Source organism: Balaenoptera physalus, assembly GCF_965194825.1.
Source record: "Balaenoptera physalus genome assembly, chromosome: 5".
NCBI lineage: Eukaryota > Metazoa > Chordata > Mammalia > Artiodactyla > Balaenopteridae > Balaenoptera > Balaenoptera physalus.
The window spans coordinates 9,542,822-9,569,368 of NC_138884.1; the positions used below are offsets into that span (position 1 = coordinate 9,542,822).

At 40.9% G+C, this 26,547-nt stretch overlaps 1 protein-coding gene across 13 annotated transcripts in view; it reads right to left on the minus strand.

Moving 5' to 3' along the window:
* Positions 1–26,547, minus strand: part of FAM13A (family with sequence similarity 13 member A) — a 349,193-nt gene that overhangs the window by 25,759 nt on the left and 296,887 nt on the right. For all 13 annotated transcript variants that reach the window (XR_014263561.1, XR_014263562.1, XR_014263563.1 and 10 more), the window contains 4 exons: positions 19,505–19,581; positions 19,081–19,123; positions 9,929–10,076; positions 414–627 (listed from right to left, as the gene is read on the minus strand). Coding sequence is in view for 8 of the 13 variants with exons in the window: in XM_082461668.1 (XP_082317794.1) it covers positions 414–627; positions 9,929–10,076; positions 19,081–19,123; positions 19,505–19,581 (482 nt within the window). In the remaining 5 variants the exon portion in view is untranslated. The remainder of the gene's footprint in view (positions 1–413; positions 628–9,928; positions 10,077–19,080; positions 19,124–19,504; positions 19,582–26,547) is intronic.

A 26,547-nucleotide genomic window follows, 5' to 3' on the forward strand; every position in this document is an offset into this window, starting at 1 on the left:
GACTGTCCAAACCGTGTTTATCCTCTCGAATAAAAGCAAGCTGACTGCTAATTCATTTTGTGCCCTTGAGCTCTGCGTGTCCTGCCTTTTCTATAGGTCCAATCTTCTCTAGCTCACCTTTCCACTTGGCAAAGCCGGGACTGAAATGTGCACAGCGGACCTCACAGTGAAACACGAGAGAGCTCTGGAAAGGAGGTGCTAATGGAGAGTCAGCAGGTGATGTCGTAGTTGGGCCACAGGTCAAGTGAAAAATTACAACAGAGCGTGTGCACTAGGAGGGAGAATTTCAAATACGTTCCTCCGTATACTTACGACTTAATTAAAAAAAATTGCTAGCCATCCGCAACATTCCTATGACATTCGAATGTTACAGGGATGGTATCTTTGCGCATGTGCAACGTAAAGAAACATACCTCATGAAAGGATGGGAATTGGGGGGAGAAGGAGGCACTTCCGTGTCGTCCAGGTACTGCCTGCTCTGCCCGTAAGCGTAGAAGCGGGGCGAGAGCATGGGGTCGCTGTCCTCATCCAGGAGCTGCCGAATCAGGCGCCCTGCCTGCGGGGAGAGGCGTGCTTCGTCAGCGCGAACGCCCTCCTGCTGCCACGAGGAGAAAGCAGGGGCGGGCTCTGGAAAAGAGCAAGGGTAAGAGGGCCAAATTGGTCTCTAGAGCACACTTGTTTTCTGAACGCATCAGGAGGAACTGAACTTGGGAGGCACTGGAGGGTTTCACATTTTATTTGTTTGTTTATCTTTTGTTTGGCTGTGCTGCACGGCTTACAGGTTCTTAGTTCCCCAACCAGAGATAGAACCCGTGCCCCCTGCAGTGGAAGCACAGAGTTCTAACCACTGGACCACCGGGGAATTCCCAGTTTCACATTTTAGATGGAAGGTTGTAACTCGGGACACTATGCCCTGACCGGAACTGGCAAATCTAACTGACAGCCATCATCTACCCTCTGTCTCCATCCTCACTTGCCTTCAAAGGAGAATGTGCTAGGGCTGCCCTGAGGAACAGTGTGTGCTTCCAACTTTCCCCACAGATCACTGATGATAACTTCTCCATCTGAGGGTGTTATGGAAGAGAAACTCACATGTGCCTGGGAGGGAGGGGTTTGGCCTCATGGCTGGACATCCCTCACTGAAACCACTAAGGAATCACATTAACCTTGTGAGACCCCATCGGTTTAGGCGTTTACGCCCTCCGTTGAGGTCATTCAATAAGCTGTTTTGTGTGCTTCTGCTTAGCATGTTAGGATTTAGCATGTTTAAAATACATGCTCTGTACTTGAAACTTTAGAGGCTACTTAAGACTACAGTTAAAGTAAGATACATGCATAAAATTAGTCAATAAAGAGAAAAAGAATGCCTTACAAAGGACAAATCAGTATGAATTATTTCAGACGACCTTGAAAAAAAAAACAGACTTAGCACAAAATCCTGATTTGTCATTTTGGGAGGGAATAGGATGATATTTATTTCCTTTCACTGCAAGACCCACCTCAATGTATTTCTTTCCTCATTAAAAAAATCCTATCTGGGGCTTCCCTGGTGGTGCAGTGGTTGAGAATCTGCCTGCCAATGCAGGGGACACCGGTTCGAGCCCTGCTCTGGGAAGATCCCACAAGCCGCGGAGCGACTGGGCCCGTGAGCCACAACTACTGAGCCTGCGCGTCTGGAGCCTGTGCTCCGCAACAAGAGAGGCCGCGATAGTGAGAGGCCCGCGCACCGTGATGAAGAATGGCCCCCACTTGCCGCAACTAGAGAAAGCCCTCGCACAGTAAACGAAGACCCAACACAGCCATAAATAAAAATAAATAAATAAATTTAAAAAAAAATCCTATCTGACATATTTTAAGGATAGATCTCAGATGATGTAGGGTATTTCATTTGTAATACTCTCTTCATTAAAAAAACAAAAAAAGATTAAGCTTTAAATACACTTGTGGATATTGTGATTTACACAAGGCTGGAATTTGGCCATGATCTTAAATTCTGGGATTCCCACAGTTTGAATCATGGAACAACTGCTCCTTCAGCTATCAAAGTATTTCTAAAATCTACAAAATTATCTTAAACAAGTGCTTACTCAGTATTTTACTTCAAAAGATCATACTGTAATCACGGAACATTAAAGCTGGTTGAAACTTCATACGTCATCTAACCTGGTGACTTTTCAAACCTGGCTGCACATTAGGGTCACAGAGAGAAACATAAATAACTCCTAACGTACAGGTCCCCACATCACCCAATTAGGCAGAATTTTTAGGTGAGGGTCCACATATGTGTGAGACACACACACACAAACACACGCAAACACACGCTCTCTAAAAAGCTTCCCAAGTCTTCCAAAATGCAGTCAGGTTTGAGAACTACGGATTCAGTCCAACAGATTACAGATAAGGACACTGAAACCCAAAGAATTCCAGAGCAAACACCTAATCAATGACAAGAGTTGGGTCTAGAAACTCAGTCTCCTACCCTCCAGGACAGTGCTTCAATTCAGAATGTGCCAGGTGCTTCAAGGACAAGGATGACTGTCTTAAAAAGATTTTAAAACCCCACAGTACAGTAGGAGAGTTAGGTACATTAATTTAAAAAAATGAACCTCATGTGGAAGGAGGCCCACAGGTTCTCAAAATTTAAAGACAACCGAGTTATCTGGTAACACAGATGGTACTATGAATACTTTGAAAAATGAAAGCATGTTAAACACAGAGTCTTGCCTATCGAGTCTTAAAGAGTGGCAGAGAATACGCTGGTAGATGGGCATGGCTACAGCCGGAGACTAACAGGAGTTGTTTCATTGTTTGCACTGACGCTGTTGGCTGGCTCCCCCTAAGTGGCAGAGCTCAGATACGAGCAGCTCCGGAACTGCCAACAGGAAAGAGTGAAAATGGATTGAGAGGTGAGGGGGTATGAGGGAAGGAGAAGGTGAGTGGAGAGCAATTCCTAGAAAAATAACAAAAATGTAGTATAAAGCTGCAGAAAATGGAACTATTAAACTGACTAGATGACATCGTCTATTTCATGATATTTCATAAGACAGGAGTAATGTTCTATAAGGACTGAAGTCAATGGAACCAGGACAGGGAAAGGGTTAAGATGGCTTGAACGGTAAAGCAGCAGGTAATCACCTCACTGCCAAGCGGCAAAGGAGCAAAACCCCTGGGGGAAGGGCTCGGTGGCTGGTGAGGACAGAGGGCATCCGAGAAACAAAGTCTGATGTTGATATTGGCAAGGGCACGCTAGCTACTTTGACATTTCTCCTCGTCAAAACTCAGTTTGAAAAGGTGTCACTTTAGGTCCTGAAGCCCTTGAATCTGTCTGAATCTAGCAGACACAACTCTTAAAAAATATTACAACTAATCTTTGCTTTGAGCTTGAACTATGTGGTCTCCGGGCACCAAAATTTTTGCAAAAACAGTATGTGTTTGTGACCATTAACCAAACATGTCTCCAGTAAAAAAATACACAGTGATCCTGAGTTAACTACAAAATACTAATCATGTGCTTGTTTGATGCTTTGTGACTAACATGGGGCCATCCCTCAGATTGCCTTTTTGTTAACACAGCTGTCTTCTGGGGCTCCATTCTTGACCCATCGCTTCACTGACAAGAAGACAAAATGTGCCATTTGCCTAGTGTCACCAGTGGTGTATATAAAGTACATGGCTAAAGAAATTCTAGCTTATGGGTGACACTGTCTCTTGAATTCACTCTTTAAACTTTTACTTTTTACTGTATGATTCTGTTTATTTTTTTAATTGAAGTATAGTTGGTTTACGATGTTGTGTTAATTTCAGGTGTACAGCAAGGTGATTCAGATATATATATGTATACATATATATATATACACACACACACACACATATACACACGTACATTCTTTTTCAGATTCTTTTCCATTATAGGTTATTATAAGATAATGAATATAGTTTCCTGTGCTATACAGAAGGTCCTAGCTGTTTATCTATTTTATTTATTTATTTATTCATTTATTTATTATTATTATTATTATTTAACATCTTTATAGAAGTATAATTGATTTACAATTATTTACCTATTTTATATAAGTAGTTTGTATCTGTTAATCCCAAACTCCTAATTTATCCCTCCCCATCCCCTTTCCCCTTTGGTAACCATAAGGTTGTTTTCTATGTCTGTGAGTCTATTTCTGTTTTGTAAGTAAGTTCATTTGTATCATTTTTCTAGATTCCACATATTAGTGGTATCATATGACATTTGTCTTTCTCTGACTTAGTTCACTTGGTATGATAATCTCTAGGAAATTCACTTATTTAAAAATGAGAAATATAAGACCATTAAGAATTTCAACCTTATAAACTGGGACGAAGTGAGAGAGTGGCATGGACTTATATATACTACCAAATGTAAAACAGATAGCTAGTGGGAAGCAGCCGCATAGCACAGGGAGATCAGCTCGGTGCTTTGTGACCACCTAGAGGGATGGGATAGGGAGGGTGGGAGGGAGACGGGATATATGTATATATATAGGTGATTCACTTTGTTATAAAGCAGAAACTAACACACCATTGTAAAGCAATTATACTCCAATAAAGATGTTAAAGAAAAAAAAGAATTTCAACCTTAACAAAATAAAAAGACATGTTTCATCATTAGCGGCAGACAGAACAGAAGTTTCTCACCTATGCAACATGAAATGCTTATATGATTTCTCTCTCCTTTTTCTCTCTTTCTTTAATTCTATACAGTCTTATAACTTAAGGCTCCTATTCAAAAGAGTTATATAATTACATGTAATACATAGTTCAGTATAACTAAAGAATCAGTAAGACCCACTATTCCTCTGTTTTAGTTTGAAGTGATCTAAGAATACAAGGCTAGCTCATGTTTTGATAGTTGGCACTCAGGTAGAATAACAAGAACAAACCGAGGACAACCCTGTAGTCCGTGATAGTATGTCCTATGCATTGCCTACCTGCTTAGAGAGCCCGTTTGAGACTGTGTTCACTGACCATTCCCAACTGAGGGCTTGGGAAATATTTTATATTTTAATCAGTAATTCTAGAGCAATGAAACAGACAAGGATATTGCAAGACAATTATTCAAAGGGAAACAGAAAAGAGTTGAGGCTTCAAACTGGATTTTCATCTTAAAGGACCACATAAAACAAAAGCGTTTTCATATCTGGACCAGAATTCCCTGGGTACGGTGGTTTTGATTTTAGCCATGTGTCTGGTCACAAAGAACTCTGGACTTAAGTACGGCACGTCTATTAAAAATTAATCCGCCCAGGTTAGCTGACATCACAGCAGGTCAGAAATAACAGAGATAAAAGCTGTATGCTTGCTACCTAAGTAATAAAAAAGAAGAGATCCTGGGGGAGTTCCAGTTCAGACACACTACAGCGCACATGGAAATAAAGGAGATTCACTGCAGGAAGAGGGAATGCGACTCTGACTGATGTTAATGTGATCACTGGGACATACAGCTCCTCTCTGCTTAGAGGGCTGGACCCATTTACTACACAAAGAAAACTGACTGCTGATGATTTCTCTCTAAGAAATCTGCACAGAATTAAGGGAGCTGATGTCTTCCATGTCTCATTACCACCTATGTATATGCTGTTTAGAGTCATTCCTACTTGTCATGATGTCGCACTGTCTGCCCAGAAGGCCACTCAGCAGTATTGGAGGTCCCTGCACATCCCAGATACAGAACCATGGAAGCCCCACTGGTGGGGGGGTCTTCCCTGGGGGAATCCTTTCATAAAATTTTCCTTAGAATTCCAAAATTTAATCTCAGAACAATGGCTGTCCTATTACATTGTTCCCATAGTCTCCCGAACTATCAGAGTTAGAGGGAAACTTAGTAGCCATCAATCCAAAATAACATCAACTAGGTCCATCCATGTTCTGCAAATGGCATTATTTTATTCTTTTTAATGGCTGAGTAATATTCCAGTGTATATATGTACCACATCTTCTTTTTCCATTTCTCTGCCGATGGACATTTAGGTGGCTTCCATGTCTTGGCTATTGTAAACCGTGCTGCAATGAACATTGGGGTGCATGTTTGTCCTACTGAGTGAAGTAGGTCAGACAGAGAAAGAGAAACATTGTATGACATCCCTTATATGCGGAATCTAAAAAGAAATGATACAAATGAACTTATTTACGAAACAGAAACAGACTCACAGACTTAGAGAACAAACTTATGGTTACTGGGGGGAAGGGATAGTTAGGGAGTTTGGGATTGACATGTACACACTGCTATATTTAAAATGGATAACCAACAAGGACCTACTGTACAGCACGGGGAACTCTGCTTCATGTTATGTGGCAGCCTGGATGGGAGGCAAGTTTGGGGGAGAATGGATACGTGTATATGTATGGCTGAGTCCCTTTGCTATGCACCTGAAACTATCACAACATTGTTAATCGGCTACACTCCAATAGAAAATAAAAAGTTAAAACAAACAAAAAACAACATCAACGAACACTCACTCAGTGCCCATCAAGTGCCTGTGCTGCGTACTCTGCATATGTTAGCTCATTTAATCCTGCAAAAACATACTAAGTAGATACTACTATAGTGACTACACGTTATTACGTACTGTGTCACCTATTACCAGATGGGGAGGCTGAGGCCAAAACTGAGACGTGCTGACTACCTTGTCCACAAAGCTGGCTAAGTGGTAGAGCCGGGACGTGAACTCTGGGTGTGTCTGCCTCTTCACCTCACGGCCCGCTGCCTGCCGCGATGCTGAACTGGCACTGCTTAGAAAGAGGCATCCAGGTGGAAGTCAGGAGACTTAGTGATCTTGAATCATCATTTTGCCTCTTTTGGCCTCAGCTTTCTTAGCTCTACAATGGGAGGGCTCAATTGTAAGATCTTTAAGATCCCTTGCTTCTCTATCATTTTTTTTTTTTTAAGAGAATTTCCTTTCTACAGTTATTTTTGATAAGCAGTAAGTGATGAATAAGATAGCTGAAGTATTCTATGTCCTTTAAAAAATGTTCTTTAAAACTTGATTTCACCAGGACAAATCTAATAGAGTAACCAAGTGTTTACATCTCAGGATTTCCACAAGGGGCACCCCCAAATCAACATGAATCGGCTGATTAGGAACATTCTAATTATGTAACTTTCAAGGACTTTAAATAACGAAGACTAGTTCATTTGATTTGTGTATTCATTTAGTTGTGGAGAGTGGAAACCCTAGTAACAGTGATTATGATGTTGCCGTCATGTGGACAGATCAAATAATGTGCCCTAATACATAGCTACATGCAGAGAAAAAAAAAAGATCAAGCATGTATTATTTATCTGTCAACAGGGACAACTAGACCGTCATCCTACATTCACCTTGAGAGGGTTCCACTCTATGCAGCCTATGGAACCTATTGTCAGTTTCATTTTTCTTTTTATTTCCCTGATAACATACGCCCCAGAAGCCAGAGAACATCATTCCCATGTGGAAGCATACACGGCAGAGAGAGGTACCAGCAGGCTGGTCATTAAGTACTGTCTCACCTGATGTTCTGTGAATGAGAATGAACGATGGCTTGCGGATGGAGAATACGCAAACCAAAAAGAGGGCGTGACACTACGTGGTGGTCTGGAGACTAGTGACGGAGACCTATCGATGGATACTGGCTTGTATGGTTTCGGTAACGACTACTTTTGTTTATATATTTTGTTGCACTGGTGTCACATTCACAGTTAATTACTTACTGGAAAGCCACCATTTTGTTTCTTACTGAAGCTATAGAAAAAGGTGATATTTTAGTGACTGAACTGACTGCTCTCATCTTAGCCACGCTTTAGGCAAAAATTCCTTCATTTTGACTATACTTACAGCTATATTACTGCTATAATGTAAAGTGGACATTTAAAATAAATGAATATATATATAAATATACTGAAAGCAGTAACCAAATGATCTAAACAGCCTTGAAATGAATCCACGTAGATTTCTGAGATATGCAAGTTCAATGACAAACGCAGTAATCGGCAAAAAAAAAAAAAAAAAAAAAAGTTAAAACAACTCATTTCATAAATTACATGGATAACACAATTCACATTCCCAAGCACAGTAAAATGTATTTCTTTCTCGCCATAAGCTTTAAAAATTTCATCTAGTTTTCCAATACAAAATATAATAAAATGTTGGTCCCTTCATATTATTTTTTATCTGGCAGAAAGTTCTTTACATTAAGTGATGAAATAGTTTTAAGGAAACAGTAAGTTAGCTTTCAACCACTCTGGAGAGATTTTTCAGCTTTATATTTAGCCTCTTTTAAGTGTGCTGGAAGAGACTATAAATTTATGATTAACCAAAGTAAAAATAATCCAACACCTGAGTCCACTTCAGTAGGAGGAGGAAGAATCTACCTTCCCCTTTCCTCAATAAATCATCAAGATAATATGGCCAATTTGAATTCTGACCAAAAATCCTAGCTTTTATCTAGAGCTGTATGTTAATGATATGAGGAGACCATATTCTTGAAACCCAAATATAGCATTTATTTTGGCTACTGTTTTTGTTTTATCTGGGTGACAGTGGCTACCATGGGACTTGCTGGTGGGGTGGTAAGGTTGTTTTTAATGTATGAATTAAAAGCACACCTGATTATTTCAAAGTACACAAAAGAACAACAGCAAACGCTAGCCAGGAATGTATCACCTAAAAACAAAACAAAAAACCCTGAATTCTTCCCCCAGTGGACATATTATGAGCTGGGAAGATCTGACAAAATCTCAGATCTACTGCTTAATTACATGGGGAAAACAAAACAAAACAACAATAACAAAAAGAACTGGAACATGTTTCTGAGATTGCAAAGAGGGAAAATTAGAATAAAAAACAGTTTGATTTTGTTTCCCTAAAGCCCTGGATGCAAGAAGCATCATGGGTGCTACTATTTTTCACCTTGTGATCTTTTTAGATCATCTTTTGGTCTTTCATCTAAGATCATTAACATAATGAATACTTTTTGGTTAAAAAGGGGTGGGCAGAAGACAAGAAACTCAGGTGCTTTTGAAAAAGACTGATTTTTTTAATAGTTGTAATTCTCTGCTAAGTCATTGTGTTAAATCAGGCTGCTGTTCTGAACTCAGGAGCACAATTTCTCCCTCTCTGTAGCCTTCAAACACACATACGGCCTAGAGGCAGATGGGCACTTATTTTGGACACACACTGATATGTTTGGATGCAGACACATGGAAAATGGAAGAACAGCAGCTTGACAGAACTGCTGCAGGATCCTCCCTGAAATACAGTTTTGACAAGATGAGGATACCCTCTTCTTCTGCAGAAGTAAATTTCTAACGTTTTTGTCAAAAATCTGTAGGAAAACCAATCTAAAGCAATGTATTACAGGCTTTCAAGAAGAAGCGCTTTTATTCAGTGCTTTCTTGACAAGCAAATTCCTTATGTTTGCTAACCTGGATTTAAAAATTCTTTCCATAAAAACAAACACAGAATCAAAGCAAATCAAAATAATCTTGAAAAATGGGGAGGAGACTTAACGAAGGAGGTGGATGGTGGGCATGTAGCAGGGGGAAGCAGTTACACTGACAGCAAATCCTAAAGGCACACCAGTTCCCTATTACTCAGCTTGGTACTCCTAGAGGGAAAAAGGCACTCACACATCAGCACCCCTGGAGAGTCAAAATGAAAAAAAAAAAAAAAAAAGGACTGCAAGGTGACACTATAATAAAGGATAAGCACATTTTCTTTCATAGATTGCAGTTAGTCTTGGCAACAGTGAACGTGACACATTCCTATGTCAGGGGAAGGATTTTCAGTCATTTGGAAATGTGGTTTACTTCTGCACACATAGCTCTCGCTCTCACCCACACATCCAACATGCTTCTCCTTTCTGCTAATGTACATATGCTTCTCCAACATTAAATCATCCAAACATCAGACGACCTTACCTTCCCAGCTCTTCTCATCACACAACGCAGTCAGGTCCAGCTCAGGCGCTCCGGAGACAAAGCTCTCTTGCTGGTCATCAGCACTGGGAGTCCTCTGCAGCTTGCTGTCAGGTACGCTGGGATGCTCCTGGATCTTCATGGTGGGGTCCTGCAATGACAGCACAACGTCCCCAAATCTCCACTGCTCATCAAAACCCCCAAACGTCCGCAGCGATTCCACTCCTGCTGGGTGAAACCTCCTCCCAAGCCACAGCTGCTGATGTCCCCGGCACGGAAACCGAAATCAGAGCTTGATGCCCCCTGGATGCTAGCTGGCCGCTTGCATGCAAAAAGCGACCATCCATCTGCGCTCCTTTAACTTTGCTTCTGGAAGAAAGACAAGATGTTTTCCGAGGGCTGCTCCTCCTGATGACTGCTGGCAGCTGACAGTCTGGATGATTACCCACTGGGGCCGGGAAGGAGGGAAAAGGAGTTTGTGTTTCCTTAAAGGAGTATGGCTCTCCAGACTGTAAACAAAAACCCAAAAACTCAGCTAGTGCTGTTGCCAAGGCTGTAGCAGCAACATGGTGTCTCCTGCACGCAGACTTCTTTGCCCCTTAGGTAAACAGTGCTGCAGGGCCAGGAGCGGAGGCTGTGTACACGCGTGCTCTCCTGCTGGCCCTGCAGGCTTAGATCAATTAAGCGGGGCTAGCTGCACATTCCCAGATTTCCTGTGGTTGTTTTTGCCTCGAGCGTGGGGAGAACAGGCTATTTATGGAGGAGCTCTGGGTATGCACTGTTGCGCAAATTCAAACAGCAAGGGGGTCTGGTGTCGCAGCTAAGCAGTAAGGAATACACACTCTGGAAATGAGCCAAAATTACACAGGGAGCACGACTTTTTTTTTTTTTTTTTTTTTTTAAGTAAAAAGGCAAGAGCTGGCAAGTCAGTGATGCATAATTTATATCTTACAAATATGCAACTGTCGCTTGTTTTCTTGGTTTTGTTTATTGGTGGCACGCACACCAGACTAGGATGTCTGGGGGATGGGAAAACTCTCCCCCAAAGGCTGCTATTTTAACTAAGTGATTTTATGTTTAAAAAACTGCATTGAAATTTAGTCTTTTTTACCTTGTCCTTTGGCATCGGGTAAACCCAACCTCTGCCATACTCTCCTCTCTCATAAAATTATAAATAAAAGTGTTGCCTCAAAACACATTTCTCAAGTAGCACAGATCTGTACAAAAGATTTTCTCTGAGAATAACTGGAAATTTATTTTAGCAAACATACCATCATTAAATAAAAAAACCAAAAACATATGGAAATCATAAATGATTCTGTTAATGTATGAGAAATATTCTTATGCTTAAAACAAAGCAGTACTAAGACTTCCACCTCCTTTTAATAGCTATTCACCCTACTTTGATATCACCAGGGAATAGATAGGGATTTTACTACTATATTTCCATGAAATGAAGCATTCTGTTCACATTTGGGATAAAATGAAATATCACCAATCAGTTCATGATAAGCTACTGAAGTCAGATGGAAATGCTAAGTAAATCTGGGGCTTTAAGACACTTTAAAAATTCTGCTTGTCTACTGTAGGGAAAAAAAACACACAGATTATGCATTTATGTCACAAAAATCATTTGTTCCCTGAGCTGAATCCTAAGTAGACGGAGTTGAATGACCCAATCTGGCGCTCAGCTTTCTAAAAGTTACAGCATCAGTTAGTCACCTATCATATATGTGTGTGTGTGTGTGTGTGTGTGTTAGAACCTCATACAGCAAATAAACATTTTCTCAATAAAGATCTCTCATAATTGTTACACTTAGAGACATATAAAAGGGAAGAATATAAGAAATACGATTCCATGTTGTAAGTATGGCACTTTCTTCACGAGGAACGTCTTTGAAGCCACTGACCAGCAGAGGAGTGGACGTGCATTTTCCTTCCGGGCAGCCCTGGGATTGAAGTGGGACTGACATTTAGCAGCTCGGTGCCCTAGCTGAGCCACTTCACTCCTCTGAGCCTCCGCTTCCTAATCTATAAAACGGCATTAAAAACACTAACCTTGCGAGGTTCCTTTGAAGATCTGAGAGAAGGTATGAAAGGCCTCTAGCATGGTGCCTGGAGCACAGACACACAAATGGAAGCGATCTCTCTTTTCATTATTATTAGGCACCGCAGGAAGATGAGTAAAATATTGCTACACCTCAAAATGCTCGGGAGAGGAGTGGGAGATGAGGCATATAAACTGCAATTCAAGGTGAAACATGCGACGACAGGGCGGGGCAGAGTCTCAGACGCCTTATGAAAAATGATTGGAGAAGAGAGTCACTTGCGTTCCCATCAGGGATCGACAACAGCGTTTGGGGGCTGTGTGGGCCAGAGGGGCTGGGAAGGAGGGCACTTCATACAGAGAGGAGGGGGAGCAGAGGCGGGCAGGAGTGGGGGACGGTGACCACAGGAGACACGAGGCTTGGGTGCCGGCCCTCAGCACCGATGACGAGGGGGTCGGAGGAGCAGAGGCCGGGCTGCCAGAGGCCCTGCCTACTGGGCTAAGTGTGCATTTTATCCTGGGGTAGATAATGGAAAGCCACTGAAGGATTTAAACAACCGACTCCATGGAGAAATGTGCGTTTTCCAGGCTGATGCCTCGGGCACGGGAATGCACGCTGCTGGGAAGACCCACAGGCCTCAAGCCGGGCTCACCAACAGCCAGCACCCCCGGCTACACCAGTCACTGGCTCTGCTCCCCCTGTGTCCCCTCAGGGCACTCAAGAGTCCTGCAGTGCTTGACACGACATGTATAAAATCCCCCAGTTCCACAAACACACAAGCTAATTTAAAACGTGCACTTTTTATGACTGCCACATCCAAATTAGCACCAACCACAAAGCAAGAAAATTAAAATTAGAAAATTCTTCCTTAGTTTCTTCCTCCAGAACGTATGGGTTTACTCACTCCTCCAACAATAGTGGGTTGGTGCACCCGCTCTGTGCCGGGCTCTGTGTGAGACATGCAAGCTCTCCGCACGCAGGGGGCTGGCGTTTAGCGGAGCAGGTTCAACTATGCTCAGTGGAGCTCTGGAAACGCGACTGTGGTGTGAGGCCACAGCAGACCACCTTGTGAATTGGTGAGCTGCCCCTCACGGTGTTCGAGTAAAGTCTGGGAGTCAGAAATGCAGGAGAGGGAGCGATTACTGCCCTGGGTAGGATGTCGGGATAGACAACCTTGATAGGACTCTATTAGTCTAACAAAGAGAATCAGGCCAAAATTGTACTAGTTTATTCAAGTATAAGAATATATATCACATATTATATACATATAACAGGGCTGTCTATTATATGTCAGGTGCTAGAGATACAAAGAGAAAATTTATTTACTCATTCATCTAAGAAATAATTTTTGAGGGCCTTCCGTGGGCTTGACAGTCTTTTAGATGTTGGAGAAATTTCAGTGGCCCAAATAAAGTCTCTGTCCTAATAAATCTTAAAGAAGGGGACAGTTAATAAAGAAAAAAAAAGTCAGGTAGTGATATGGACATGGAGAAAACACAGCAGGGTAAGGAGGATGATGGAGGTTATGGGCCACGGCCTGCTTTTTATTGGGTGGCCAGGGACAGTCTTTCCAATAAGGTGACATGTGAGCAGAGACACGAAGGAGATGCTCTTCTGTGGGAAGAGCATTCCAGGAAGAAGGAAAGCAAGTGCAAAGGCCCTGAGGCATGGTCATCTCGTACATGTTGAGGAACAGCAAAGAGGTCCCTGTATCTGGAGTCAAGCAGAGGCCAGTCAGGGCCGTCATTTATGCGTGTTTAGAACGTGCACTGTGCCATATATAACGGGATATCATTCACACTGCAGACCTACGTTAACTGACATGAGCTTCTGGACCCCCTGGCTGATCTGCACAGCAAGGGAGGGATGAGTCCTACATAAACGCACAAGAGCTCGCACAGCCACGGACTCACCTGGCAGGGCTCCCTCACCAGCGCGTCCGCACACGTGGTCCTGCGCTGCTGCGCTCCGAGCAGCCTCCGAGGTTGCTCATTCACTTGCCTGCTGCATCTGCAGGCCTGGTTCCCAGTTTCTGGCCCCGCTGATCTCTGAACCAGACACAGTCACCTTGCCTGTGGTTGCAGAGTGGGCTGCTGGTGTGGTCCCAGGGTTTACAGGCACATGGAGCTAAGGATACTGCTCGGAGGCTATATAGGCTCTACAGCAATACACTAGCAAAAGACTACTCCTCCTTCAAATGTTTGTAACACACACACACATTGTCACCTCGTCTGGGTGAGGCACCTCACCAGGTTGTTTCCCACTCTCTAACAGCGCTTATTGAGAGTACCGTGCCTGTCTACTTGCTTGTCTGTTTCTCCTACTAGATCATTACTGTTAAAATGTCAAGGACATTCTTAAATACCAAAATATTTTTGGTTTCAACTTTTGTTGTTTATAAAAATTGTATCTTCAGTTAAATCAGGGTAAATACATTCATTTCACACGTATCAACTCAGAGGTCCTTGTGCTGTGATGTCACACACTAAACCCTTGTCCAAAATGTGGTACCATATGAAAACATGCTAAATATTCATGTAATGAAATAAACTGAGGGACAGGCTCTTTGGAGAGACAATATGGTATGTCAGATATGGGTTTTAGAGTAAGAGACTGGAGTTCAAAAACAGGTGACCAGTTGCAAGATGTTCAATGAGTACAACTTCTTTGTACTTGAGATGCTTTTTCTCTCATAGAGGAACAAAACTTCATAAAGTTGTGAAGATTAAGTGAAAAACATGTAGCGTAAAAACAGCTAGCCCGTAATAACTGTAGAAGAAATGCTAATTCCATTTATACGCTACCTCCCCTTCCCATTCATTCATCTGGCAAGTGTTTATTGAACATGTACTATGTGCTAGGTGCTGGAATTAAAGGGATTAACAAGATAGGAGATTTGGTGTGGAAGGGATTCACTGATCACATAAGTGTCAAGTCACATGCATTTTATAAAAGAAAAACACAGGGTGCTAGAGGGCAAATAAGAGAGAGCTCATTTTGCCTGGGGCTGCAGGTGACATTTCACATTCAGGTAGAGGAACCATTAACTACTAGCCCATCCACCTGAGCCCCGTTAAGACTTGTCCCTGTCTGGCTGGGCCTGGCTTTTTCTATCCTGACTTTATTGATCCTGCTCTTTCCCTGGCATCAAGTCGCTGGTGAATTTTTGTTCTACCCCTTCTCCCTCCCTACACAGGATTTGGATAAGCAGCGTAACTACTAGCTCACCAGAGCGGGGCAGGACACTATCAGTGCCCTGCACAAGGCAGTGTGCACAGGAAGAAACCACACAGAGTTAACAGAAGGGCCACATGGAAGTATAAACATTTACTGTTTGGCTTGACAATAAAGGAAAAGGAACATAACAAATTCCCCAAATTCATCTGAATCACGAAGCTTCTGTAGCCCTTTCAAGACTGGAGGGAATTGGAAATGAATCTAAACAAATAGAGCTTTTAAATTTTTTCTGGTTCTGATATTAAAGCCAGTAACAAATCCCAAAGCTTCCATGATATACAGTGAAGCTGAAATAACAGTCATCCATTTCATAAACACTTGTTGACAGGGATATTTCAGAATTTATCTCAAACCTTCTCAGGGCAAATAAAAGCCTGCATTTTAAGCTCTTGTGACAATTCATATTAATTCTTACGCTTGATTAGAAAGTCTTATCTTCTCTCCTCACTTTTTTTTTTTTTTTGAAGCAGGATAAGAAAAAGGGAAATAGTCTTTTGTTTATTATGAATGTCCTGTTTGTTATCAAAGGTATGCTTCTAAGCTCTTTTAAGCGGTAGGCTTAGAAAGCATAAAGAATGTAAAAATATCTTGAAAGAATTTAACACTTCATTAACCTTAAACTTCTGACTACAGTGACCTCTTCCAGGTAATGTAATACCCATCCATGTACTTAATAATTTTTACATGTTTTGCTTTTTTCACAAAAAGATTAAGTATAAGGTTATAATTTTACTATTCTGGATTTTATACGGAAGCCTAAAATATTTCCACAATAGAAAATAACTTATTGAAAGGAATCAAATTGAAGCATAAACTCCATTGTAAACTGAACTCTGAAAATTTTTCAGTGTTATCTTTCAGAATCTAGAAATTGCTAGTTTTAAGGACAACCTCTCTCCTGGATACTTCCAGTTGTCAAATGAGTTCAAAAACAAACAGAACAAAGTCTTTGAACTCCACGGGCTCAGGGAACAGGGGGCTTAAGCTCTTGCACATGTTATCCTATTTCATCCAGACCAAACGGTATTTTATTAAAATGTCAGCCTTTCCAAAACTTAGCGGAAGAAATCATACTTAAATTTTTGACATTTTGAAGTGACTCTAACGTTTTTTCCCCATCGCCAATGTGTCACTAAACAAATTTTAATGCAAACCACATTAAGAAATTCAGATGACATAGAAATGGAAAACTCTCATTGACCATCCGAGATCTCAGCAGACTCTGTTTTTGGATAAGATTAGTTGTATAATTAAAAGAAAGTAAAAAGACATGCAACGAAGTATAGGCCCATGTTTACTTTTCAATACATGCCTTCAGACAAAAACACACTTAGGGCTGCAAAATGATTATTTAAAAAATAAAGTCACAGCTGTGCCTGCATTTGCCTTTGAGCAGCAGACTCTAAGCCAGCCTCTCTCTGCCTGTGTATCCCTCGCAGGAGCATCTGTGAAGCTGAAGGTTAATGTTCCTCATTCTGATGAAAATACCAGTGAAAGAAGAAAGACCAAGCACCTTTCTCCAATAGCACAAGTCATCTCCAATAGTCATCTGCTGTGTTACCGTATATGAATCTGGGCGTTTACAAGGAAAAACTTCAAGGGCAATATTAATGAGGACAAAATCTGCCTTAAATGGAAAATGAAATTGGAAACATTATCATATCCATTCACAGTGGGCAGGTAAATTTTAGCATCTCAATCTGATGCTATAGGAGACTTGAAAAAAAATAACAAACAGAATTCTACTAGGGGTAACCAACCTCCAGACTTCCTTTCCATCTCTGAAATTTAGGAATTAGTGCGATATTATCAGAAAACCAGATTAACTATTTGGGTTGTATAAGTTCTAGAAAGTGCTCCATATATTAAAAAGTAGGAAATTATGATAGACTGTAAACAAGGGAAAGAGGTTTAAAAATGGAAGACAGATCTTTTCACAGTCCTTCATTAATAATAAAATGTATTTCTTTCAGTGAAGGAGACACATGCCATCACAAGTAGAAACACAGTCCTAATCTTGTGGAGTGATGTCTTTTTTCCCTCCTTTGGTACAGTTGTGAAAGAAAGATGACACAGAGAGCTTAGTCTGGATTCTAACTCACTGCCTAATTTTATCTCCTAGCTGAAATTACCATGATTACAATGATTATTAATAGTGAGTGCTTCACGAGTGCCAACAGTGGGCTAGGTGCTGATTGGTAAATGCACATGTGCGACACAAGTAAGAATAGATCCTGGCCCACGGAAGAAAGACTTGAGATTCTTTCCCCGTGATGCATCCTCTGCTGTGGGAGCTGTCCACAAAAACACCAAGGTAAACGGAGTTCAGTACGCATTTTGTTTGGGTGCCACTTGGAATTTATGAGTTAGTTACGTAGTTCATCCACAAAGGCTGCTCTCTACCCTTTTATCTCCTAAATGATAAGAGGCATAAAAGGGAATAACTGAGAAGACCTCCCTAGGAGGCTGGTAAAGCCATTTGCTTTAAAATCAGGTTCAATGGCGTGATGAGTAGGTGCTTGCTGTGAGCAGAGGAAGACAGCAGAGAAAGGAGGAAACAGAAGGAAACTAAAACAACACTACCGTGGGGACGCTGTGCTCTGAAAAAAGGTGACTAGAGACAAGGAAAGAAGGTCTGCTTGTTGCCTGGGTCTCAAGGAAGGAAGCATAAAGGAGTTGGAAATAAGCGATGAAAGCAGTGGCTCAGAAGCTGTAAAGTCAAAAAGAAGCAGCTTCCCTTCCCTTCGTCTGGCTGCGTTAATGAAGGAGTGCACGTGAGAAATTGCATAGAGGAGATATGAGGAGTCTAGGACATTGCGGAGGCGGGGTGTCAGGTGGCCATTCATTTCTAGCAATTTTATGCCAAATTCTACATGAGTGGGCATTTTTCTAAGAAGGGGGTCCATAGCTTTTGAATTCTTAACTTGCTAGATTGGAAAACTTTATGCAGGTAGGAACTGCAGCTGTTATTAAATCCCAGCTCCTAGCACAGTACCTGCACATAGTAGGACTCAATACATATTACTGAATAAACCCATCAGTGAGTTAGGTTAGTGTCCAAAAAAGATTAACAATCACTGGGTTAGAGGGGAAGTTCTATGTATAATTAATATCTCAAGAGTCAGAATCCAAGGACAGGTTGAGAAACGCTTTAATTCTTGCCAAAAAGAAAGCTGATAATAAGATTGAAGGTGCAGCTGGAAGCATGTGGAAGTACTGGATTACATACACATGCATGAATGAAAAATGAGGCTCAGCACATTGAATGGAAGCCAGCGTCGGGAGCAAAGGAAACCAAATAGTTGGGTCAGCAAGGCAATGCCCCCAGAGGACAACAGGAAAGCCAGGAAAGTCACCGAAACTTTAAGATATAGACCACAGAAAGGAGTTAGATATTTTTTCCCTGTTGTCTACTTAAAACAAGACACAAAACTCAGAAAATGAACTGGATTTAATAACTTGAACTGATTTTATGTTAATTTGAAAATTAATGAGATCATCTCTTTGACAAATCCACTAAAATTCACTATTTATTTTAATCACTTAAAAACTGCATGAAATCATGGAAAATAAAACTAGTAGCTTTGGCTTTTTGTTTTGTCTTATTTTATGGAACACCTAAGGAGAAATCTCCATGCTATTAAAGTTTATCTTCACAAGCAAAATGAAAGAATTTAAAAAGCAAAAGAGTGGATTTCTTATGATTTCTCAAGGAATCTTCACGTCTTGGCATTTGACTTTCTCACCAATCACAATCCCGTCACGGAATGTCATCACCCCTTATTGAGAAGCTAATAATACTTCACACTAACTCCCAAGAATGTAGGAACAGACCTGTCACAGTCAAAATCTTACTTGTTAGCAGCTCACCTCAAAACGCTGGGCCTGTCTGCCGTCCTTTCCATTTTCTTTGCTACAAACAAAATATCATAAAATGTCATTCTGTTCTATAACAATGCTTTTCATTCATTGAAATTATGACTTCATTTATTTTAGAAGCTCAACAACTCTAAATAAAATTCTTATGAAATTCAAAAAACAAAACAAAAAAATTAATCAAAACGAAACAAAACTAGAAACAACACAAAACACGAATATGGTTATCTGCCTTTAACAGCACCATGGTAGATTTTTCCATTTAAACATTTTTCCTCGCTATAAAATACTGTTGGTAAACATATAGTCCTTTAATTCTACTCTTTTTAGTTCTTACAATGCACATTGCACTGAATGAAAAAAAAAAAAGTCTATTCATATTCTTATAAAGAGTGTAAGGAGAAAACTCTAAAATTACCTTCCGTCGGACATCAGTTCAACATCATCAGGTCCAATCCTTTCACGAGATGGTGTGGGATTGAGACTTTCCATATTCTGTAACAAAACGAACCATTAGTTGCCCAGTAGGAATGGTAAGACATATGCAACAACAGACCCTCCTTTCTTTAAAATAGAAACAGCAGATAACAAGCAGATATTACTTTTAGTCATCAGAGTCCTATCTTTAAAATTACGACAGTTTATTATACACCGCTGGCATAAAATTATATGCTGAACTTTACCATTCCATTAACAAAGATATCTGATAGCAGCATAGAAATGGTCATTGTGGCCTATAACGTTCTTGTTACTATCCACATTTTATAGCTAAACATAAACAAAACCCAGACTCAGAATATCAGGGTGGCATCAGAACTAGACTGAAGGAATCTGACCTCTAATGTAATCAGAAGCCAATGTAACATTCGTTGCCTATTTAACGTCTTTTCAGTATATATTGACACTGTGATCTGGGGGAACATGTAGCTTATATCTAAGCTATAAAATATCCATAAAAAGACATGGAGTTAACTTGAGAACCTTTCTTTCTGTGATATTTAATGTTAATCTTTATATTAGCCAAGATGGAAAAAAAAATATAAACACGAAACTTACTTCAAATAGCGTGTATTTCAGGCTGACCAAGAGGGCTTAATGCTTATCAGGAGGTACATTTGTAAGGTTTTCTGACTGCCTCTGTAAAAACGGCCAACAGTTTCTAAATACAACTCAGGTGACTGAGCACAGAGTAAGTAAGCCGTCCCCATGCAGGAAGATTACAAATATGCAAACAAGAGCTCGTTTACATTCGGTAGACCCAAATACAGAGCTGCCTCGGAGATTTGGAACCGAATTTCGCTGAACTCAAAGATTCATATCTGCATTAAAAGACCATTAAGCACCATCCATGTGCTCTGTGTTATCGAAATAAAGAACACATAGTGAAGCAACATGTATTCATCTACATGTTTATAATCTCTCCTTATGAAAAGCCCGTTGGAAAGTATATCTGATTAAGGGTCACAATGATCCCATGAAATTGACATATATAAAAATCTTCACAAAATAAGCATATAATTAGAGTGGATAACTGATCTTTGGCTTGGTAATGGATAAATATTTTCTATTTATGGCGGTGTGGCCAACTTGTCTGGAATTCTTAAAGTTTAAAACCCTAGGCTCGGGACTTCCCTGGTGGTACAGTGGTTAAGAATCCGCCTGCCAATGCAGGGGACACGGGTTTGATCTCTGGTCCAGGAAGATCCCACATGCGCGGAGCAACTAAGCCCGTGCGCCACAACTACTGAGCCTATGCTCTAGAGCCCGCTAGCCACAACTACTGAGCCTGCGCACCACAGCTACTGAAGCCCGCACGCCTAGAGCCCGTGCTCCGCAACAAGAGAAGCCACCGCAATGAGAAGCCCGTGCACCGCAAAGGAGAGTAGCCCCCCCCTCGCTGCAACTAGAGAAAGCCCGCGCACAGCAACAAAGACCCAACGCAGCCACAAAAAGCAAACAAAAACCCTAGGCTCCATCAAGAATAAAAACAAAGGGAGACAGCGTACCATAATAGCTATCATGGTGGCTTTGGAGCCAGAATGTTTGGGTTGGAATCTTAGCTCCACCATTTACCGACTGTAAGACCCTACTTGACTCTCAGTTTCCTCATCTGGAAAAGGGGGATGGCAGCAATACTTAACATAGGGTGGTCATAGGGATTAAATGAGATAATACATGTAAAGCATTAAAATAATACCTTGTACTTTTAATGAATAGTAGCTGTTGTTGTTGACGTTATTATGACTTCTAAAACTGTGAAATCTCCAAGGAAATATTTTGCTGCTATTTGCCCACAGTTAAGGTGATGTTCTAGGAACTAGTAAGAAAGTGTTTGTGTCTGCCACTACTGCACACCAATTTACATGTTTAGATAATTTACACAGTTAGATAATTTTAGAATGGATCTGAGAAATTTAAAAAAAATTATAACCACATTCAATTATACTTACATGTTTATACCTCTAAAGTTTGAGTTAGAAGAGGCCTCTCTAAAATGGCTCTCATTAAGCCAAAGCGTAGTTGCTCTTATTACCTGAATGTGATCTTCCTGATAAAGAGGGATCTATCTATGACAAAGAATCTTTGTTCTCATTGGTAATCTTCAATAGAGTATCAAAATCTTTAGTGTAAGATCTAGTGCAATAGCATTAGGTTTTCCTGATGCTCTGAAACATGAATTCCTAGAGGAAGCACAACCCTCTACCTTCAGATCACTTTAAAACACTGTCAATGAAATACATTTATAATTACAGTAAATACAAATGACTATTTCAGAAGAAATAAAAAACCTTCAGGTTGAGGCTAAGAAATATTCAGAAAGAAAGAAGAAAAAATAAACCATAATATTATTATATAAATTTAAAGATACTTCAGTTAGAAAAATGTTAGAAGACTGATTTTTTTTTCCAAAACAGAAAGAACCAAGATTTCAGCAATATAGGTTTTGAGAATTATAGAAAAAAGATAGCTATGTTTCACAACAGAAAGCTCTGCAAAAAGCAGGTGTGAAATGTGAGAAATTTTAGCTGATTTCCAGAGTTAAAACAAGTAGTAACTTCAACTCCCTCGCCCCCCCTCCACTTTTTAAAAATGTTTGATCTGTGTGTTTTAGAACTCTCCAAGGACCTGAGTTTTTAATACATGTAATTGACAAAGGGTGACTTTCAGTATTGTTCAGTGTTCCTCTCTAAAGCTTTATAATAATTCCAGTTTTCATGTTGTCCTCCACATGTCTGAGACTAGTGAATATTCACAGTCTGCTTTCACCAAAGCAGCACGCAAGTACACCGTGTTCCTTTGCTAAGGTAGCTGGGTTGCCCCTATACCTTTGAGAAACAGGAATCTGTGAAGAATGTGTTAAAACTGGCAACCTACCCTCATTTTTTCAGAAGGAAAATAATAAAGGTAGTGAAGATCCAGGAGTAGAGTAACAAAAGTACCTATTACCATGGGTGCAAAGCATTTTATAGATTCTAACTTGAGTCCTTTGCCTAAGGGTTTAGGGAGGGAAGGTTAAGAAATAGATCAGCCATTTCCCCACTTCACTGAGATGGGGGGAAGGGGAAAATGGAACGTACAGGTCAAAATATTGGCTGAAATGTAGAAAGCTTCCATCGTAAGAGAAGTATGCTACTGGACTTTCAAACGCTCTGTAGTTGTTAATAGTGCTGGTCTTATGAGAAACACCGACTCAATGGCTTTTGAAGGCTTTAAACTGCTTTATGTCCCAAACACTTCTCTAGGTGTGGTAAAAGAGTAGTTCATTGATGTTTTCATTTATTAAAGTTGAAGTAATAGAATTCTTATTAAAAATAATGCCTTATTGCATTAACTTAATTTTAATTAGTCTTCTAAAGTTAGGATCTTTTAAAGGTAATAGGTAATTTTAAGAAATAGCAAAGAACAGATTGCGTCTTCATGTAGAATTTGATAAAATTGCTTTTAGAATTGCATTAAAAAAAGACAGATAAAGCCTAGTTCTGCTTCACAGAAGGCCTACCAGTGACTTTCAAAACATACAGATTTTCTATGATATAATTTACTTGGACAATTTTTGGGTGTCAGAAGAAACTGAATTTTAAGAACCACTCTCCTCAATTTATAAAAATGACCTCAAGTCTATAAAGAGCAAAAGCTTTGAAAAAATTAGCTTCAGACTGTGGAATTTATTTTCAATTTTTTCCCCTGGCCCCCTCTCTGTTTTGGCATTGACAGCTCGGCTCAAAACTTGTTTGACCACTGAAGCACTTGAAAACACTTGGAGCAAAAACAAATTTGTCTTCTAAAACTATAAAATGCTGACAAAGCCTTTCTAGAGGACACTCAAAAAATGCCTTCTCTCAGTATACAAACAGCTCTGTCTGAAGGCTGCATGGAACACTGCTAGCCAAAACAAGTTCATTATTCTAACCTTGAGCTCTAAGGGAAGGTACGTGATATAGTCTCATTAACAAAGGATTAACGGCAAATTTGAATTTCTTTCTGTATCCTTCTGTTTGATGTTTTATTATGCTGAAAACTGCATAAATTAATCCATATTCAAAAAGAATTCCTGGTACCGTAAGAGGACACCTACGGAACAGCCGGCTAGCTGTGCACCCAAGTCCATTCCACGTTTCTCGCACAGCAATGCAGGAGCCACATGCCCAGCGACAGCGTATCCACAGCCCCTCTGGCAGGTAGACGGGGCCACGTGACTGACCTCTCTGCGACAGGCTGTGAGAAGTGGCACGTGTGTTTCCCAGGCCTGGCTAGTAACCTGCCTCGCCAGGTTCATGCCTTGACACTCACTTCTTCTCTCCTCTTGTGAGCTGGAACGGAGAGGAAAACCGCGAGTGCTCTGGAAGCTACTTGCTGAAGACGGCAGAGAGGCAGTTGGCCTGGGTCCCTGCAACATGGCGTGGAGCAAGTGCTGTAACTCTTCTCCTGAGCCCTAAGCTGCTTTAGATCGTCACGGGAGAAGGAACTTTTACGGTGTTCGAGGCATTGCATTTTGGGTCTTTTTGTTACCCAAGTTACCCTAAGCTATATGGCAACCATTCCTTCGCTCACTTTTTTTTTTAACACATTTTTTGCGAGTGCTGAGCTATGCTGTGCACTGGGGTACAATGGTGCATGGTGAACCGGCCAGACACTGGTCCCTGCCACTGTGACTGATGTATTTTGGTTACTGCTCCAACTGTAGCTTGTTACACTGTTAATATTATCTTCATTTTTAAGATGGCTGCTATCTGAATAGCCCTCAGCACCCTTGGGCCACACAGGTGCCAGAGTGACCTTCTCAAAAGGCACTTCAGAAAATGACATTTTTTCTCTTTAATCTTCGAATGGCTCCTCTCTCACTCAAGGTAAATGCTCAAGATCTAAAGATGGCTACAACACCTCAAGGGATCAGGCCCCTTGCTAGGCCTCTGACCTCATCTCCTACAACGCTCCTCCCTCAACTCCGCTCCAACCACGGCAGCCTCTTGCGCATCCTCAAAAGGCTAGGGCTGTTCTCCCTCCACCTGGATAGTCTCTCCCCAGATGTCCTGATGGCACACTTTCTCACCTCGTCCAGGTTCCTGCACAAGCACCGTTCCCAGTGTGGCCTGATCTGAGGACTCAACCTGTGCAACGTCAGCTCTTAACCTCCCATCCGTTTCCCATCTTATTTATCCTGCTTCACTTCTGTCCACAGCATGTGCTGCCATCTGACTATACGTTGACTTGTTTCTTATCTGCCTCATCCTTCGAGAGTATCAACTTCAGGATGGCAGACAGTGTGTCTGTTTTGGTCACCATTTTGTCTTTAGTGCCTAAAATGGTGCTGGTCATAGAGTTAATTGTTGTATGATTGAAGGAATGAATCCTTTTAAATCAGTGGTTCAAATGGTGGGGTTTTTTACATTATATTGACACCACTCAGAGAATCACTGTCATGTAGTTTTGGACAGGAGTTCTTGCTGAGTTATGCTGCATTAAAAACACGAGCTGAAACTTTCTGCATTAGGTAAATTACTGTTCCTCAGCAACAGATAAAATGGTTTGGAGGGGGACAGAGGGGAGAGCGGAGGCGTGAAAATATGCTGGGTGGCTGTCCTGATATTCCAGAAGAGTCATAAAAGGGGCCTCAGCTATGCGATGGCAATACAAAGGGAAAAGGGGGACATATTTTTAAAGCAGTCAACTAAATTTGACATATGACTGAAAAGTTGGAAGAAAGATTGGGAGTAAGGAAAAGGAAAGGACTTCAAAAATGACTAAGAAGATGATGACCTGATGAAATCAGATCGGTATAATGAGTGACAAGAGACCAATGAGGAAAAGAAGATGAGTTTGACCTTCACATGTTGACTTGGGAGGACTATCTAAGGTGAGCTGCAGAGAGCATCCTAAATGTTGACCTCTAAGTTCTCTGTAGAGAGGTGACATCTGACACCATGGAATTAGAGAAGCTCTCTTGTGAAGTGCTGATGGAAAAGAGATATAAGGCAATTATCTGCATAACATTTACATCTAAGCATGTTTTGCGGAAGATCAGCCAGTAAAGGACACAGTGAAGAAGAATACAGTCATTGAGGTAAGAGGACAAGGAGAGGTCAACATCCTGGAGGCCAAGGGAGAAAGAGTTCTGAGAAGATGAGAGTATCAAGCACCACAAGGACTTGGGGAGGTCAAGGACCAAGCAGACAACAGCACAGCGGTCTTAAAAGACCAGTTCCAACCACATGTCCACCCGGCGACACAGAGAAAGTGGTTTCTTAGAGAGGTCTCTAGAGGGGTAGAATTCAGATTACAGGGGTCGATGAGCAAGTGTGGAAAGAATCGGAAATGCAGATTGTTCAAAATTTTTGATGGCAAAATGAAGGGGAGAGATTGGCCATCAGAGCACAGGGAGGAGAAACGAACTTAAATACGTCCTGCTGTCAGTCTTTCCTGCTCTTTAGCACATTTCACTGCGTTTAAATCTCACACAAAACCAGAAAGAGATATTCCTATTCCCATGCTGCAGATGAAGTCACTGAGGCTGAGTAACACGCTCACTTGCCATAGCTATCAAGCGATAAAGTTACCACTGAAATTCAGGTCTGAGTGTAAGACCTATGCTCCTTCCTTGAACCCTGCCTATGATTTCAGAGGGTGTACGTGACATTAAGTAGATGCTGTTTATGAATAAGAGAGCTACTAGACTATGTTTTTTTTTTAATATATTAAATGTAAGGCTTATTATAGAATTAGTATAATCACACAAAGAATATTCGGAAAATATTCTTTGGGAGTAACAATTGCCTCTAATACTACCACCACTCCCATAATGCAATCATACAACCGTTTTAGGTATATTTGTCTTTTTTCCTAGGAATGAACATTTAAATATATACTTATATACATATATTCATGCATAAATGCATGCATTGTATATACTGCTTCATAACCTACTTTATTTAAAAAATCTATTTATTTATTTATTTTTGGCTG